The sequence below is a fragment of the Copadichromis virginalis genome, linkage group LG7, assembly GCF_057382275.1.
Source record: "Copadichromis virginalis isolate Kocher_CV1m ecotype Utaka linkage group LG7, C_Virginalis_male_GT1.1, whole genome shotgun sequence".
NCBI classification, from domain to species: Eukaryota; Metazoa; Chordata; class Actinopteri; order Cichliformes; family Cichlidae; genus Copadichromis; species Copadichromis virginalis.
The window spans coordinates 52,062,669-52,080,804 of NC_140624.1; the positions used below are offsets into that span (position 1 = coordinate 52,062,669).

Here is an 18,136-nt window from a genome sequence, read left to right on the forward strand (position 1 = left end):
GCTTTGTTAAGGAAAATGTTCTAAAACACTTCTTCAGTAAAGACCCAGAGAAGAGAAACACACAGAACCTCTTGCTAGCAAGGGCAGTCTCCAGACTGAGAGACTCGCGCTGAGCACTGCCCCGGTCTTTATTTTGTACTTCTGTGTGTGTGTGTGTGTGTGTGTGTGTGTGTGTGTGTGTCCTGCTGATCAAAGGGTTATGAAAGCACAAAAGCTACATCCTTGGTCACAAAGAGGGTAGTCTCCCCCACCCTAGATGGTTCACCCTAGATAACACGGTGAGGAAGTCCAGCAGTTAAAACACTTAGACTAGAACAGACGTAGCTACGTTAATCCTACCATAAAACAATAAAACAAGGTACGAACTCTCATGCTCCTAGGATGTGGGGGTGAACACCCTAGAATGTTACAGACCTCCTAGGATGAGACATCCTTTCAATATGCCACCAACTATATACTTCTACACACAAATAATTACATGCAGCATTCTACCATATGCAAACTTATATCATTAAAAGATTATACTGACTACTAAGTACAATTTTCCATTGACAGGCTTAATAAAGAAACAAAAGAAAAAAAACTCTAAATCTGTAAAAATGCTCACACACAAGGATTGGAGTGAAAATGAGTGAAAAAGCAGCCAGTGTCGTCGTCCCCCCCCACGTCTGGCTCCTTGAGGCAAAATATAAAGAAATGAGGGTGGTTCAAGACTTTTGCATTACTGTGAAGCAGGCTACACCGATAAGGCATAACATTATGACCAATGACAGGTGAAGTGAATAACACTCATTATCTCTTCATCATGGCACCTTTTAGTAGGGTCAAGGACCAACAAGGACCTAATTTTCAACTTCCTTATTCAGAAGGACAGTCGAATGAGGAAGTCGTTTTCATGGTTCTGTTAAAGGTACATCACATGTTAAATGTTTGGATGTGCTTGCATGAGTGCGTTCCCTCCCTACCAGCACATACCCTCTAATAATCACATTATCTACATTTTAAATTTGTACAAAAATGGACATTAAAACCTAATTTGCTCATTGACAAAGCACGGCTCTTTCTGCTGCTTTAAGTATTAATGCTAAGCTAACCTAAACAGATCAAGCTTGGAGTGGCATCAACCTTCTTATCGTCCATCCATCCATCCATCCTAGCTGTCAGACCTTCTTACTATAAGGAAGCGAATTTTCCAAATCTTTTGCTTTGTAAAGATTTATTTGCTAAACAGAGGTTTATGCAAAAAAATGCATTGAATGATGAGCAGTGAAGTTTCCATGCTTTTTAAGGGATGAACCAGTGATGGATTTCAAATGTAGCCACTTGGGATTGTGCCAAAATAATTACTTAAATGTGTCATTATTAGATTAAAATATCAAAACATTAAATTATTTAATGGTTTCTGTGTTGCAGTGCATCATAAATCTATTTAATCTAATCTAAACCTCACCCTTCAAAGTCAGGGGGCGGGGCTAACTCCAGGGTGGTCCAAGCCATTGCATTTTCTTTTTTCATTTTTTTTAAATACACATTTTCCCCAGTGTTTCTAGTTGTTTCTCAGTTCCAAGTACACAGAGTTTGTATTTGTGTACAAATACTTCCTGCCTGGCAAGTTGAAGACTCCAGACTTCTGAGGATGGCAGGACGCAGCCCACACGTTGATAGCAGCATATTTGATAACATCAGCTTGGCTTCACTGTGCACTTCACTACCTTTTCATGCTTATGATTAATAGCTCTAATAGAAATAACACATAATTGACTGTATTACTTGTGTTCTTTTAAAATGTATGTGCAATTTTAAAGGCAAGAACTCAGCTATAGAAGGCACATGAATGTAAAATTATTTTGAGAGCCCAAAAATGCTAGACTGATTGGGAAGAAGGTGGTAAAGAACTGTACACCAGTATATTAAATTTGATGAAGACTGTTCACACAGATCAGATTAAAAAAAAATAAAAAATTCTAGTAAACTTTTAACAAACAGCTGCCATCTAGAAGACAGATAATTTGATAATTTCTGGAGCAGGCTTGACAGCGCTCTTCAGGGTATCCATGCAGATACCCTCAGTGTGCTAGATCAGATGTTTCTGTTCTCGGTAAAATATTCTCATTTTCTTCCCTCCCTATGTTAATTTTAATTGAAAATATGTTTGTTTATTTTTTTCAAATACGTATAACACAATTGAACATGGACAAACAAATGATTTAGTTCAAAGTATACTGACAGCACTGCAATGAGACTCCATGCAGTTTAAATTATTGGATGATTCACCTCACCGCATTAATGCAGTTATGGCGTTAACGCGGCACATCTCTGTTGGCAAGTTGGCGCGGATCGCCCCGTGCGTGGGGCTGCACGGCGCTAACGCATTGACGCCGTGCAGCCCCACACATGGGGCGATCCGCACTAACTCGCTAACAGAGATGTGCCGCTCTAATGCGGTTATGGCGTTAACATAATTTTAATGAGATTAACGCTGACAGCACCAAATATTTTTAAATAAACACATAATTTTACTAAATCTTCATTTAATTATGCCTTTAATAGATTACATCCAATTTTAAACAAGTTAAATAATTATTTACTTTATTCATTTAGACACTCTTGGCATGATCTTTATGGGATCAAACTCAAATGAGCTGGGGGCCACTGCTGGCACTGTCATCTCACTGGAGGGCCACTCTAGTGTTTGACTAAAAAAAAAACCAAAAGCTGCACTTACTTTGCAAATATAAATTACAAAAGAAATGGTTGCCTTAATTGTGGAAAAAGCTAACAAAGTAATTCAAGACCCAAATTGCATGAGATTTTTTTACATCAGTATATTTTAATGTGCTAAAACTATTGCAAATGCCACAGAAAAATGATGCATAGACTTTATTATTTTTGTTGTTTTTACCTTCTGCTGTATGCCAAAAAAATATAAGCATGAGAGAGAGACGAAAGAATCGCCCGTTTTAATTTTAGGAAGAGAGCTGCTCTTAAGTACGGAGGTGTGATGTCATCTCAAGTCCCGTACATATACTGAGCTCTGCCGACTCCAAGCCCAGACAGAGACGGAGCAAGAGGGAAACACGCCGGGCTGCTCCAAGGATATCACGCACATACTGATTCATGCAGATGGGAGAACCGACACACCGTATTCAGGTAAGAGCCAAAATGTGTTTTAGGGGGTTGCCTTGAGCACATATAGCTATACAAACACACAGAGCAGCATGTGCAGCATCCATCCTCATCACAGGAACACAACACTGGCATGATTCCTGCACTACGCGTGTGTCTGAACATGAATACACACAGAGCTTTGACATCATTACGGATGTGAAGGTTAAATTGAAGCTGGGATGCATTTCTTGAAACACCACATGTATTGATGAATAATTAAGTGTCCCGTAGGAGCAGTTGAATATAAACCAGTATCAGTACATTGACAAATGAGGACAGCAGAGGAGTCTTAAAGCCTGGCTTTAAAGAGGGTGGCCCCTGCTGTGTCCATTCACTGGGATGGGATGGGTGTGGCATGTAGCAGCAGACCACTTGTCCTCATCATAACAGGCATTTTTTTTTCACCCTTGGAGCTAATGGCTCTCTGTGCACCACCCAGGTTCTGCTGATGGAGCTTTGACAGTAGATTCGGGTGGTCTGGTACAGAAGAAAATTTCACTCGAGCATGGAAATATGAATGTCGACATTCATATCACGAACAGCCTGGGTCAGCTGCACAGATTTAGTTTATTTTTGGTTGTAAATTGTGTTGTTATTTTATAGAGTGCACAGAAACAACATGTTTTTCATTATATGAAAGCAGCAATGTAATGTAATTAGCCAGAATCACTCTTGTAGGAGTGCCCTGTGCTTTTTTCCCATAGCTATAAGGAAAAAACCTGGATCCTGCCTGGTTCATGCATGTATTTTTAATTCAGATTACGAACACTTGAGCGGTTACCCCATTTCTGCTGTCCTCACAGCACCCCTGTAGGTGTATATTTGTTTTTGCAGAACCTTCATGTTTTTCAGACATACAGTTATGTAAAAACAAAAATACAGCCTCTTACATTTCTAAGATTTTTACATATCAGGACATAAAAAAAATAATTTGGGCTTCATCAGGTTCTACAATTCCTCAAATATAACTTTAAACACTCTACAGTGTTGCTGCAGTTCATTGGGGTTTGTGGGTATTTGTTCATGCACAGTTCTCTTAAGGTGCCACCACAGCGTTTCAGTCAAGTTGAGGTCTGGACTTTGACTGAACCACTGCATGACTTAGAGTCTTTCTTTTTCAGCCATGTTGTAGATTTGCTGCTGTGTTTGCAGTCATTATGCTGTTGTTCTGTTGATTTTCATTAAGCGTGGAGCTGTGCATTACAGCCAAACACCTCCAGTGGACATTGTTCCAGAAGTCTTGTGGTTTATTCAGATGAAGCTTTACAAACTTGACCCATATTGACCCATCAGTCTTTTTCTATTAATATAGCCATAAACTTTAACATTTAAAATGCTAACCAAGCCCTGTAAAGTCAGAGATGTAGCTGTTGGTTTGTTGTTTTTTTTTTACTTAATTTGAAGTTTCTCTGAGCATTGCATGTTCTGAACACTCCAGGGAAGATTGGCAGCTGTCTTAAATGTTTTCCACGTGTGAATAATCTTTCTAACTGTAGATGATAGACCTTAAAGTGTTTAGAAATAGTCTTTTAAGCCTTCCCAGATTAATGGGGAGACACAGATGCTTCTCCAAAATCATGGCTAATATCTTTCCTCCCTTGTGCTGTGTCAACACACATCTGAATGATTGGGACCAGCAAACTGCCAGATCTTCAGTTTATCAAACTTCATTTGATTATCAGCTTCTGGCTGTTACCTGTCCACTTGATCCCCATGGAAGCAGTCAGGGTGTAGGCCATTTTTATACACTGCTTCTGCCACTTGGTTTAGTTTTTGTTACGTAAATAATAAGGTGGTGTAATATGTCATCTGTTCTTGTTCATCAGAGGTTGCTTTTAAAGAGCCTGCTAAGGACCAGATTACTGGATTTTTATTTATATGGGATATAAAACATTACAACTGAAAGAGGCTGTACTTGTAACATAAATATAAACCAGAAACTGAGTCACATCTCCTTTTTTTATCTGTTAGTTTTTGTCTTGATTTTCCTTTTTCCATTTCATATTTGTCTACTTTTGTATTTATCTTAGTCTCACAGAAATTATTTCATTGCTGATTGAGTGGTGTACAAAAAAAAAGAATATTTTGCCCCTAAACTTAAAATTATATTTTTATCTGCCGCTCGCTAACCTCTCATCCATTTCTCTCTTCACACATTTTTCAGATCTGCAGTGACAGCTCTGCTTAATCAAGTTAAAAGGCATCACACAGGAAGGCTTTCATTTATCAAATCATCAGTGTGAAGACGCCCTGTGGCCAAATCAAAGTGCCACCAGTTCGAAGAGCACGTCTCCAGATGAACTGTTTCTTCTGAAATGAGTGCGATTTGCTGGAGAGAAAGAAGCTCACTGACTCATCTCTGTGTCTGACTTCTCTCTGTGAACTCTTCTTTTTTTCCCCCCTTTCCAAAAGGAACCGCAGTAAATATTTACATGCCGTGTCTGGCAGCTGTATGAGATGGAGAACACCAATTATGATTCTGGCTTTTTGCTTCGTGGTTAAGCCTTTCGAGCCTTGCAGGCAGGGTTGCATGTGAATCTGTTGTGTATCTGTGCGGTGCATGCAGCTTGACAAGTAGCTTCACTTTTGGTTTTATGTCATTTTTTGGCGAACCACCCTTTTTGCCACTTATCTATTTTTTTTCACTGCCTTTTATAGAAGAAAATACTGATTCACATTCTTGGGAAACAAGCATAGGGGTTTACAGTGACGCTGATGGTGTTTTACACTCATTAGCAGAAATTCGATACTCGAGAGCTCCTCTTCAGAAACATGACATAGAATAACTATTCAAATGTATTTAACACTGCAAATTCATTTTGCATTTTACCTGCATAATTTATGATGATGATAGTATTTATATTTTTATGCCAAAACCTGAACAAAAAAAATACACCGTGCACTTTGAAGGCAGAAAAAACACGGGAACTAAGACAAGGCATGGAAATGATTGATGTTGATACGTCTTAGGTCCTGTCTGCACCTGCCAAGTGTGTTGGTGAGTAAGTCACTATTTACCCTGAGACCTGCGTTCTTGTATAGAGTCACTGTGCATATCTGTGTAATCTGTCACCTCCACTGTTTGGAAACACCATGGGCTGTGCCATGTGTACGCATCTGGTTGACATGTGGACTGTGAGGGTGAGCAGGACTGGCCGCAGGGCTATGGAGCTCACCGCCTATCCGCAGATGCTCCAGGGAGACTACCATAGAGTGACGGGCCTCCACTACATGTCGTCCTTCTCTGATGCCGAGGACTGCTGCGACGACACCAGCTCAGGCAGCTCAATCACGCTGGACTGGCAGACACAAGGAACAGGCGGCTGACCCTCATCCAAGAAGTGTTATAATCCAAACATGTAAATAAACGTGGATTCGTGCACAGAAAATGTGTATTTACAGTAAATGTGATGATGCTTCCTGTTTTCTTTCAAATCTATACTCTCAGACAAAAGGAAAAATATGATGTCCAAACATTTGTCTAAAATCTTAAAAGCAAATGAAGATTTTACATGTTTTTAGTAATTAATACAGGTTTTAGACTAAGACTCCTTTAACATTAAGTTAGTGTTTACTTATTAGAGCACCAGAGATAATATAATAGCAACTCAATGTATTCAAATATGACAACGTGGTCAAGATGTCAGAATGGGTGAGAAGGGGAATGATCAAAGTGACATTGAATGGCTGGTGAACCCAGAAGGGCTGGCTCTGAGTATTTCAGAAACAGGTGATTTACTGGGATTTTCCTGTCCCACCATCTCTTGGGTTTACAGAGAATCATCTGAAAAAGAGAGAATTCTGTAGCAGCAGACGAGCACACCGCTCCTGTCAGCTAACAGCAGCAAACTGAGCCTAGAGCTCACACAGCCTCACAAACGTAGGAAAATAAAAGACTGGGAAAAACATTGCTTGGCGTGATGGGTCTCCATTTCTTCTGCAACGTTCAGAATTTGGTGTGGCATGAAGACATGGATCCATATAGTCTTGTAGCAGCGGTTCAAGTGACTGAGCGTACCGATCTCCTGATGACTGCTTACAGAGAGATAACGCACCATGTCACGCAGATTCAGACAATCTGCTTCCTTGATGTATAGATATAGTAAATGGTACTTATATAGAGCTCTTGTCTAACATCCATAGAGACACAGTATGAAAAGATACAGTTATTTAAAAAAGTAACTCCCTAAGCATGCAATATTTAATTATAAAGTATTAGAGAACAAAGTAAACCAGTAAAAGTAGCTCCAAACACACTTAAGTGCAGTATTAATTCATTAAAAAACAAAAAAAAAACAAAAACTTGTCTATGTAAAATGATGACTAATCATGGTGTTGAGCAACTAGGCTACGAACAGAGGGCACAGCTGGATTGCATCAGAAATGTTCTGTTGTAACCTCTGATGGCGTATTTTGCTAGCAGTCCTACAGGAAGTAATTATCTTTAAAAAGTTCATAGCATGTTTTTTTTTTTTTTTTTGAAGGAGTCACATAACATGACTCAGTTTCAGATCATTCTGTGGAGTACACTCTTTCAAAAGAGTTGAACCAGAGCCATCCATAATTGAGTGAAAAAAGTAATTGGTGGGGGTGAGGACAGGCAGGGACAGTTTTAAATATAAAGCTGTTGGTGTTGGATATATCGGAAAAAATTAATTGCATTTATTGTGTGATAGATGAATGCTAACAAGTTTAAATATCTCAATAAATCTTTATAAACAGTGGACCTATTATGCCCCCAAATCTCCACCCCCCTGTGTCAGCTGCAAAACAGACAAAAAACAAACTAAAAACCAGCAAAAAACGATTTAAACATAAAAAACAAAATCACAAAGAAAGAACAATACAGTATCCACATCTCCACCACAGAGTAAAACAGTGCAATGTGGATTATTAAACATTAGGTCTCTCATTCAAGTCTCTGTTAGTAGCCTACAGCGGCCCCCAACACCCGGGCCGTTTGGTACGGGGCCGTGAGAGTTGAGGTTCGGGTGTGAAATTTATGGTTTTCAGGCTTTTTATCGTTAACTCATTTTCCCTGGGTCTTTTCCCGTGTTGTGTGTCTTATTTTGAAAGAAATATTTACGCGTTACCATAGTGACCGGAGAGCATTAAGGGGCAGAGAGGAGGACGTTACTCTCAATGTTGTTGGCGCATTTAAGGAGGACGCTGCTAATTAAGTTACACTGTAAATATAACAATAAACGCAAATTCACTAAGTACCAATACAGTTTTTGTCTTGGTCGTATCATTTTATGTTGTTGTATTTATCCGCGACACCTTAAAGACATGAAAATATTGTCTGACATTAAACCGTCCGTGATGCAAAAAAGGTTGGGGACCGCTGTGTTAGTACATGAGTTAATAACTTGATCAACAAATCGATTTACTCTGCCTTATAGAAACCTGCTCACAGCAGGATGATTATGTTAGCTTAAATGAATCAACACCCCCAAATCATAATAACTATCAGAATCCTCAAAGCATAGGCTGAGGACGTGGTGTGGCAGCAATTTTCCACACCAGGCTATTAATCAACCAAAGACCAAGACAGACATAACTCATTTGAAAGCCTGATGCTTAGTCTTGTCCACCCTAGCTAGAAAACACAAAAACCAGTCTTATTTGTTATTATCTATCGTCCACCTGGGACTTACACAGAGTTTGTCTGATTTCTCAGACTTTTTATCTAATTTAGTGCTCAGCTCAGAAAATAAATAATTATTGTGGAAAATTTTAACATTCATGTAGATGCTAAAAATGACAGTCTCAACACACACTGTCAACACAGATGGTCGCCCCTCCCTGAGCCTGGTTCTGCCGGAGGTTTCTTCCTGTTAAAAAGGGAGTTTTTCCTTCCTATTGTCACCTAAGTGCTCGCTCATAGAAGGTCATATGGGTTTTTCTCTGTATGTATTATTATAGGGTCTACCTTACAGTATAAAACGCCTTGAGCTGAGTTTCGTTGTGATTTGGTGCTTTATAAATAAAACTGAATTGAATTAGAAGAAAACAGGGCCAAAAATATTGGACAAACTCCTGTAAATGGTTCCCATGAAGCTAATATCGGTGTGTCGTGTGTTTTGATCATTTCAGTAGTTTTTGTGTTGCTTTTTGGTTAATTTTTTTTGTTTTGTTTTGCCGTTGTTTAGCGACCCTTTGAGGTCATTTTATATCCATTTTTTAGGCATTTAGTCCCATTTTATGACAGTTTTCCATCCCTCTCATTGTGGTCTTTTGATTGATTCTCAGAGAAGAAGATTTGGCCCAGAGGTTTAGTTATTCACTCATTACACTAAAATAAAACAACAACAAAAAACCTCTGCCTCTTTCTGACTCCACACTGCTTTTGTTAGAAAAACTCAGTTCTGTTTGTTGTTAGGCGTTGTTTCTTAGTGTTTCAGTATGCAGAGCATTTTAAAGTGCGTGGGTCTGGGAGGGGAGGCTGTGTAAATACAACAGTGATCAGTAGTGGGCATGGTTTTTTTTGTGGGTGCTAGGATCTAGCAGAAAATGAAAAACAGCAACAACAAAAGAGTGATTAGGAGGTAAGACTGTCTACATTAGCCTACTTATTTAGCTTAAAGCATGGTTGTTATGGGAACACTGCAACTAAAAAAAATATTATTTCATCACTTGTGTTTACACATTAGTTTAGGGTTTATTCTTCTTCAGATACCGGCTTCTATTCAAGAAAACTAATAATACAATATAAGAGGATCAAGTAATCTAAAACTCAACATTTTGCTGACTAATAACAACTTTTGATTAATTCAGTACATGTTGTTTTGGCAGTGAACATAAAAGGAGGAAACGTGACACGCTTCAGCAGAGATCCACCCAGTCGTTATCCACACCTGAGGGAAATCAAGCCGGTGCACCAATCAAATCCTCCCATTCTCCCTGCAAAGCTCTCAGACCACAAGGACAAACTGTCTCAACGTAAGTAACAAGTAATTTTTCAAAGTTTAAGGGCGGGTAGAAAAGAGTGAGGCAACACATGAATCATGCAAATTAGAATCAAGTGCAGCAGATATCTGAAACAATCTTTCAAAAGTTAATAGGGGAGACCGGGGATAGTTGTAACGTGGGTCAGTTGTAACACTTCAAATTTCTCCAATCAGGGCTAAGTTTCAAATGATGTGACTCATCCTGTGCATGCCCAATTCAGTTCTGCTATCACATGTGAAAAATCAGCACATTTTGTCAAAAACAGACAATTTAACACCAAAAAAAGTAATTTGTATGCCAAAAAGTAAGTTTTTCTACTTTATTTCAATTTCTAATAGCATTATCTGCTTTGCAGTTAAAGTCATCAAACTTAAATTATGTTATTTGTATGTCTATGGGGATATATTCTGTGTAGGTCTTTAGTGCTAATGTTTTAGCCGTTGGCTGTAATGTTAGCTAGTTCATGGCTATAGGAGTCTGGGTCAGTTGTAACAGCAACAGTCTGGGTTAGTTGTAACAATAATGCAGATGTTACAACTTACCACACTATTACTTTAACTTATATTAAACAAGTTGGGGCAACGACATCAGCAGAGAGAGGTTCACTGGTCGCATTTGTATATGTGGTTAATGCCATTGGCAACACAATTCCTCCACTGTTTGTGTTCCCACACATACATTATGCAGACCTCTGTGTCAGAGATGGACCAGTAGGAAGTACTGGTAGTGGAAATAAATCAGGATGAGTGCAAGAAACAGATTTCCTCATCTTTCTGAAGCACTTTGCAAACCACACCAAGGTATGATAAAAAGTAATGGAATTGCGATGCTGGTGAACAACTACATTTTTTCAGCTTCATTGTTATGTTCAAAATTGGTGCAAGAGTTGTAGGTTATAATGCCCACTGAGCCAATGAGGCCAAACTCAAGGAAGACCAACCAAAATTAATGAAATATTCAGTTGCAGAAAATTCCATAATTTGTCTTTTTTGGGGGGTTGGAATATGTTCAAAAGCTAGATTTCTGCATTCTGTCACACACACACACACAGCTACATAAATGGATGTAAGTGCATTCATGTGTTGAATAAACAAAGATTACATGTTAATATTTTGTTAGTACCCTTATTTCATTGTGTTACATTTTACCCCAGGATATGTTACAACTAACCCAGACTATGGGGTTAATTGTAACATTTCACTCTTTGTGTTTGAGACCATACCATGCAATGGGTAATTGTGCTGCAGAGAAAATAGCTGCACTATTTAATAGCAGAGACATGTAAATACTTTGCATTACATTTTGAATCCACTACCTTAAAAGAGCTCCAATTTACAGACAGAAATGTCAAAAATGTTACAACTATCCCCGGTCTCCCCTACAAGTGGCAAAAACGGTATGTCCAGCCAATGTTTAAAAAGAAAATAGCCACAGGAAATTTCAAAATCTGACCATTGTTTTCATCTAAGAAACAGCTGCAGAATTTCATCCACTGGATAAATTACAGAGCATTAACTCTGACTAAAAGTGGGTCAAATTTCTTAATCGAAAAACTTCGTCAGTGTTCCGTCTAATGATGTTACGGTAATTCTAGTTGCACAGTTTTGTGGAATTCCATTTTAAGCCTTTGACAGCACTGTGACGTATACAGCTAGGTTCAGACATTCACCAATGGCAATAGAGTTACTGTTTCAAAAACATTCATGTATTTGACACGTAAAATTTCCTTTACCCTTGATTCAGCTGCCTCATGCCCGCACCGAGTTCATGGCAGCCTATCCCACACACTGGGTGAGATATCAGATATACCGTGGACGGCCGGCATATTTACCTCCACAGCTGCTATAGAAACACAATTTAACCTGAAAAGCAGGTCTTTGAACAAGTTCAGGATTAAAACCTTCTTGCTGCAAAGCAACGTTTGCACCACAGTCTCTACTCCTATCAACTCCAACCAGTTGCGACAGATAGCCGCCCCTCCCTGAGCCTCGTTCTGCTGGAGGTTTCTTCCTGTTAAAAAGGTTTTTTCCTTCCCACTGTCACCAAGTGCTTGCTCATATTGTGGGTCATGTGATTGTTGGGGTTTTCTCTCATTATTATAGGGTCTTTATCCTACAAGGCAACTTTTGCTGTGGTTTGGTGTTATATGAATAAAATGAAGATGAACTGAACCACAGTGCTGCGAGGCTTCTCGTTATATTGGCTAACTCGTACTCATACCCCAAGTTGGGCCACACGTCTAATCTTCTGTGAGAATGAATAAGTTGGATTTTTTTTTTCCATCATCACACTGCAACCTGCTATCACAAACACAGTTTTTAGACTCTGACACATTCATGCACATACATCAGGAGGGACTTAGGGTTGGGTGTCTTGCCCAAGGACACTTCAACATACAGACTGCAAGGAGCTGGGGATCAAACCTGACCCTCTAAATAGTTGCAAACCTGCTCTAAATTCTGGGGGAAAAAGGTAAAAATCATACGTGAACATGTCAAATTTAGGTATTTATCCTCCAAGATAACGGAAGGAGAAAACTATCAGGCTCAATTTGAATGATTAAATGTGCTACCTGTTTCCAAGCAGAAGAACAAAACGTACCTCCACCATCTGAACATGTTAAGTGTAGCCTCCAGGAAGCAATTCTGGAATTCACAGAAGTTGTGCATGAATGAGAGTGCTTTCATCATTACCGTGAGTGGGTGGAGGCAGTGCTACAAAACGGCCTGCCCTCATTCTCACTCTCCCTTTTATTTCAGCAGCACGCTGCAATCTCAGAGTCCTCCTTTAAGTGCTTTTTCCTCCCCTGCTCTCGCTGCAACTCTGCGTGGATTACAGCAGTCATGTTAAGAAACTCTGTTTTCTCCTGCTTTGTTTTCTACGGCGTGCTGCTGGTGTTAAAGATGTACGTAATAGCGGTCATAACGGGACAAATAAGACTGCGTAAAAAGGTGAGTGAGCTCCTGTATATGCAGCTTGAAGTTAAATGCTGTGTAAGTTTCTCTTCTTCCTGTTTGTTCTCTGGTGGAAAGCTTTTTTTTTTTTTTTTATTGTTTGTTTTTTCGCTTCTTCCCTGAAAGGCTTTTGCCAACCCCGAGGACGCGCTGAGACACGGAGGTTTACAGTATCACAGAGAAGATCCATATGTGGAAAGATGCCGGAGGTGAGCGTGCAGACGGGGTATTTTTTGTAAGACTAGACTGCTTGTGTTTAGGGGGATGGAGGGTCGCAGGAGGATGATTAAAAAAAAAAAAAAAAAAAAAGGAAAGGGGGAAAAAAAGAGAAAGTTTTGGATTGGATTTAAAATCCAAAAACTTTTTGGATTTTAAATCCAAACAACAACAACAACAAATAAACTCCCTTGTATTTGCTGCTTATGGCAAGTATTAGTTATACTATGCATTCCCATTGCATAGCTTTTACTTTTTGATTTAAAAAGGAATTCAGTACACTGCATGAAAACTGGTTCACTCAGGTAGATTTCAAATGCGCACAGCATTGAAGTACTCGAGTAAAATACCCTTGCATCATAAAATGAAAATTTTTCTACAGAACATGAATGACGTGCCGCAAGTTTTCTCCCGCGCAGATATCTGTCGCAAACCCGATAAAGTGTAGATTTATTTCCAGCGGATTTGTTCTCTTTTCTTGTGGGCTACTCCTCCACTGATGTTTCAGTAGCTTGTAGCACTGTGTGCGACAGATTTGTTTAAACTTGTCAGAATTAGTGATGGGATTTCCGGCTCTTTTTAGAGACCCGGCTCTTTCGGTTCGGCTCACTAAAAAGAGCCGGCTCTTTCGGCTCCGAACCGGCTCTTCAGGTTGTTTTGTTGCTTTAATTAATTTATTATTAACAATAATATAAAATTATGCACAAAAGGAATTACTAACGTAAAAACAAGTGGTTTTATTTATATATGTTTATATATAAATATATGCGGTGGCCCCTAGAGACAAAACACGTACAAACTCCAAAACACATTTCTAGCATGAACTGAACTTCCAAAGCAGAGCTACTAGATCACTTAAATTACACAATTGAAAGCATGTGTGTATTGTTTGTATATTTATACACAGGCACTCATATATATATTCAAATAATTTAAAAAAAAGTTCATTTACCTGTTATTACCACACACCAAATCCGGTCGTTGGTACTTGCTGGCTTGTGTAGCCACAAGATAACAAAGGCTCAACACTGCGCCCAGCATCCTGGAGCACTTCTGTTGTCTTTTGTACGTGTTTTGAGTTTTTATGTGCTTCTGAGTTTTTATATGCTTCTGAGTTTTTACGTGTTTTTGGAGTTTTTACGTGTTTTTGGAGTTTTTACGTGTTTTGGAGTTTTTACGTGTTTTGGAGTTTTTACGTGTTTTGGAGTTTGTACATGCTTCAGAGTTCGTACGTGATTTGAAGTTTGTATGTGCTTTGTCTCTAGGGGCCACCGTAAATATACTTTTATTTATTCACTCCACATAAAATGTAATAAATAAATCATATAATACAAAAATCAACTATTCACATTTCAAGTTTTAACTATTTAAATTTTCAGCTTTTTCCTTTCACAAATTTAAAGTGAAAAGAACACAAAACACTGCAAACCACAACACAATTAAATATAAATTATAATATGAAAACTAAAAGAACATGCATATTCTCTGTCATATGGACCTGCATGAATAAACTTTCTCAATCCTTTATCATCTGCAACCGAAAATAGTTGTGGATGATTACTATACCTTTCTAATGTTGTTGTCCCTGCCTCTCTTTCTCTCTCTCTCTGGCTCTGTTCCTGTGCTACTGAGTGTAACTACCGCCCCTCCCCCCTCTGCCCAGCGTAAAGCACAAGGCTCGCGTGCAGAGTGAAGCGGAAAAAAAGTGCGAGAGAGAGGCTGAGAGAAAGGGGAAAAAAAAAAAAAAAAAAAAAAACCCACGTGACGGCTCGCGATAAGGAGCCGGCTCTAAGAGCCATTTCGTTCGCGAACGACCCATCACTAGTCAGAATATGATCTGAGACAGGGGAGAGCAGATGTTTTTCTTACTAGTAAACTTTCCCCTCTGTCTGTCCTGAAATGTTTTTTTTTTCTTTTTTTTTTTTTCTCCTGAGAGCTTGTGGTGGGAATCAACTCTGCACCAGGGGGAAACACATTTAAAATTTCCATTAATAACTAATAAAAATGGCTGCAGCACGACGTATTCCATGTCCAACCTTAATCATGTCTTTTATGTGCCCTTTTTTGTTTGTTTTCTGGGCAAAAGGGGATTATGATGGCGAGTGTCCTAGAACAATATTATTTAAAAAGCTGCTTCAAGTGGGTGGAGGGGAAACAGGAAAGAGGTGATTAGAGAAGGTTGCAGAGCCCTTGCTTTGGCTTGAGATAGTGCTAGTGTGGGTTAAATGCATATTATTTTAGTCACCCTGAATATAAATCTTCCAGGAATATCACAGGAAATCATTACCCCGTATCATAGTCACTCATGCGATGTAGTCACTTTACTGCATCATAGGTAGCTGAGTCACACAACTGTGGAAAACAGTTGTGTGTCAGCCTCCGTGTGCTGACTTCTGTCTTTCTTTTCAGAGCTCATATTAATGACATGGAGAACATCCTCCCTTTTCTCTTCTTGGGCGCCATCTACTCCATGACCGGACCTTCACTGTGGGTGGCACGGCTTCACTTCCTCGTCTTCTTCATCTGCCGTGTGCTGCACAGCGTTGCCTACCTGCTGGCCCTGCAAGCACCGACCCGGTCCGTGGCCTACACCTTAGCTCAGATTCCCTGTGTGTCCATGGCCGTACAGATCCTGATGGCAGTCAAATCATATGCCTAAAAACACTAATAAATCAAAAACAAAATAAATCCAGGAACAAGGGACTGAACTAACAGCTGTGATCTGAGACTCAAGACGGCTCATTATGTGTGACCTGTGTCAGAAAGTAGTGGGAGAAGGATTCCTGTTGCACTTCCTGTAAAGACAAGTGGAAGTGCAATACAAGGTCTCTGATAACACCAGTGCTGGGTTTTGAGATTGATTATCAGTATTTTTTTTTCTTCTGTCTGTTCAACAACAGCATGATGGATCCTGGTATGATGATTGATATGCTGAAAGTTTAAATACACTTGATGCTCTTTGTGTGTGTGTGTGTGAGAAACGGGTTCAGAGTACACGCCTTGCAACAACCTTCTGAGGAATTTTCTAGCGTATAATTGTGTGTAAATGTATCTGTGAAGGCACTTGGTGAGTTTTGTAATTTATTCAATTTAATGTTTTTGAAAGGAAAACTTGTAGACAATAAAAACTATGCACATCTAAGCACACCCAGCCTCTACCTTCACTTTGTGCTAAATGAGTTGTTCTTTTAGATAGCCTTGTGCTGCAGAATTGGTATGTTCTGGGGATAGGGGGCCCCACTTTATGTGCGAGAGTGAGATGATCCAAAAGGCACCGGCAGAGTTCCAGCATTCCTTTGATTGTTATGTAAGACCTTCTGCTATGCTGTGCTCATTTTCCCTTTCTTTTTATTTTCACCCTGAGGCCAGGAGGGAGGTGCTGGAAGGCCATATAGAAATATTTACAGAAGGTGCCCAGTCATGCTTCCACACTGAGGAAAATGAAAGTTTGTGCGCCAACATAAAATGTTTTTCCATCAGTGATTACGCTTGATTTGGCTTTTCTCACTCTGGCGTGAAACCTTTTGCCCAATTCTCAGATGATGTAATTTCGTTTCCAGTGATTTTTTTTTTTTTTTTTTTTTCTTTCTCCAACCCAGTGATCATGACTAAGCTCGAACTTACAGGAGCTCAGGTGTTTTTGTGATTTAAACAAAATGACTGACAAGGTGGGAGGACGGGGAAAATCCTTGGCTTTTAATAACAGAGCATTAACAATATGTGTAATCTGGTTGAAACATAAAGCTGGCATGCCAGTGACAGGGGTGTGTCTGTATCCTTGCATGCGTCAGTGTTGTCATAGTCTCAACGTGCCCCCCCCAGCCCTCGAGGGTAAAAGGAAATGTGGTTCCTGACCTCCTACCTACACTTCTCACTGTAATACATAATTTCCCCTAGTGATCAATAAGGTATTCTGATTCTGAATAAGATCAGTGTGAAGTAAAATATTTTTCGTTTCCCATGCATGCTGTTTTTTTTTTAAACTTCTGGATTGGAGGAAAACTCTGACAAAAGCTCTGTTTTTGCTGCTGTTCGCTGTTAAGGGAGATCAGTTTACTTTGGACCAAACTTTCTTTTGTTTTAGAAGTGCAGGCTCTCCTGTGTGAGATTAAAAAACAAACTGGTCATTTTAGTAAAGCTACATAAATATTTACCCCCACCTTGTGGACACACAGAGCACTTCTCAGCCAGATCTTTTCAGCTTTCACTCTTCAACCAAATGGCGATCGTGGCTCAAAGAGTTGGCAGTTTGTCTTGTAACCGGAAGGTTGCTGGTTCCAAGGTTGCCGGACCCAACGACAGTCTCGATCGTTGTGTCCTTGGGCAAGACACTTCACCTGCCGCCTACTGGTGATGGCCAGAGGGGCTGATGGCGTGATATGGCAGCCTCGCTTCTGTCAGTCTGCCCCAGGGCCTCCACCAGTGTGTGAATGTGAGAGTGAATGAATAGTGGAATTGTAAAGCGCTTTGAGGGTCCCGAAAAGCGCTATATAAATGCAATCATTATTATTATTATTATAAATTTTTGACTTTGACTAGTAACAGTACATAGACACCTATTAGAGTTATTAAAATAATAGTTCACACCAGCTAAATAATTATCTAACACTTTTCTAACACCACAGAATCTAAACTTGTATAACTATGATGTTCCACTGTTCTGTGTCTTATTTCAGTTAAACTGATTTATTTAACTTTACATATTAATGTCAATATAGGCAACATGTGGGCCTGAAAGGGCCCAATGCATAGTAACTTCAAAAAACACCAGTACATGCAAACATAGTGTTAAAGCACACAAAACACAACGGAAGTTAAATAAAACACAACGGAAGGAGAAAAAACAT

At 39.4% G+C, this 18,136-nt stretch overlaps 1 protein-coding gene across 1 annotated transcript; it reads left to right on the plus strand.

The window, feature by feature from the left end:
* Positions 1-12,854: 12,854 nt before the first annotated feature.
* On the plus strand, positions 12,855-16,436 carry ptges (prostaglandin E synthase). Its single transcript, XM_085464113.1, has 3 exons — positions 12,855-13,070; positions 13,200-13,282; positions 15,699-16,436. Exons 1-3 carry the CDS (start codon positions 12,963-12,965, stop codon positions 15,946-15,948), a joined length of 441 nt encoding a protein of 146 aa, XP_085320239.1. The 5' UTR covers positions 12,855-12,962; the 3' UTR covers positions 15,949-16,436.
* The last annotated feature ends 1,700 nt before the right edge of the window (positions 16,437-18,136 follow it).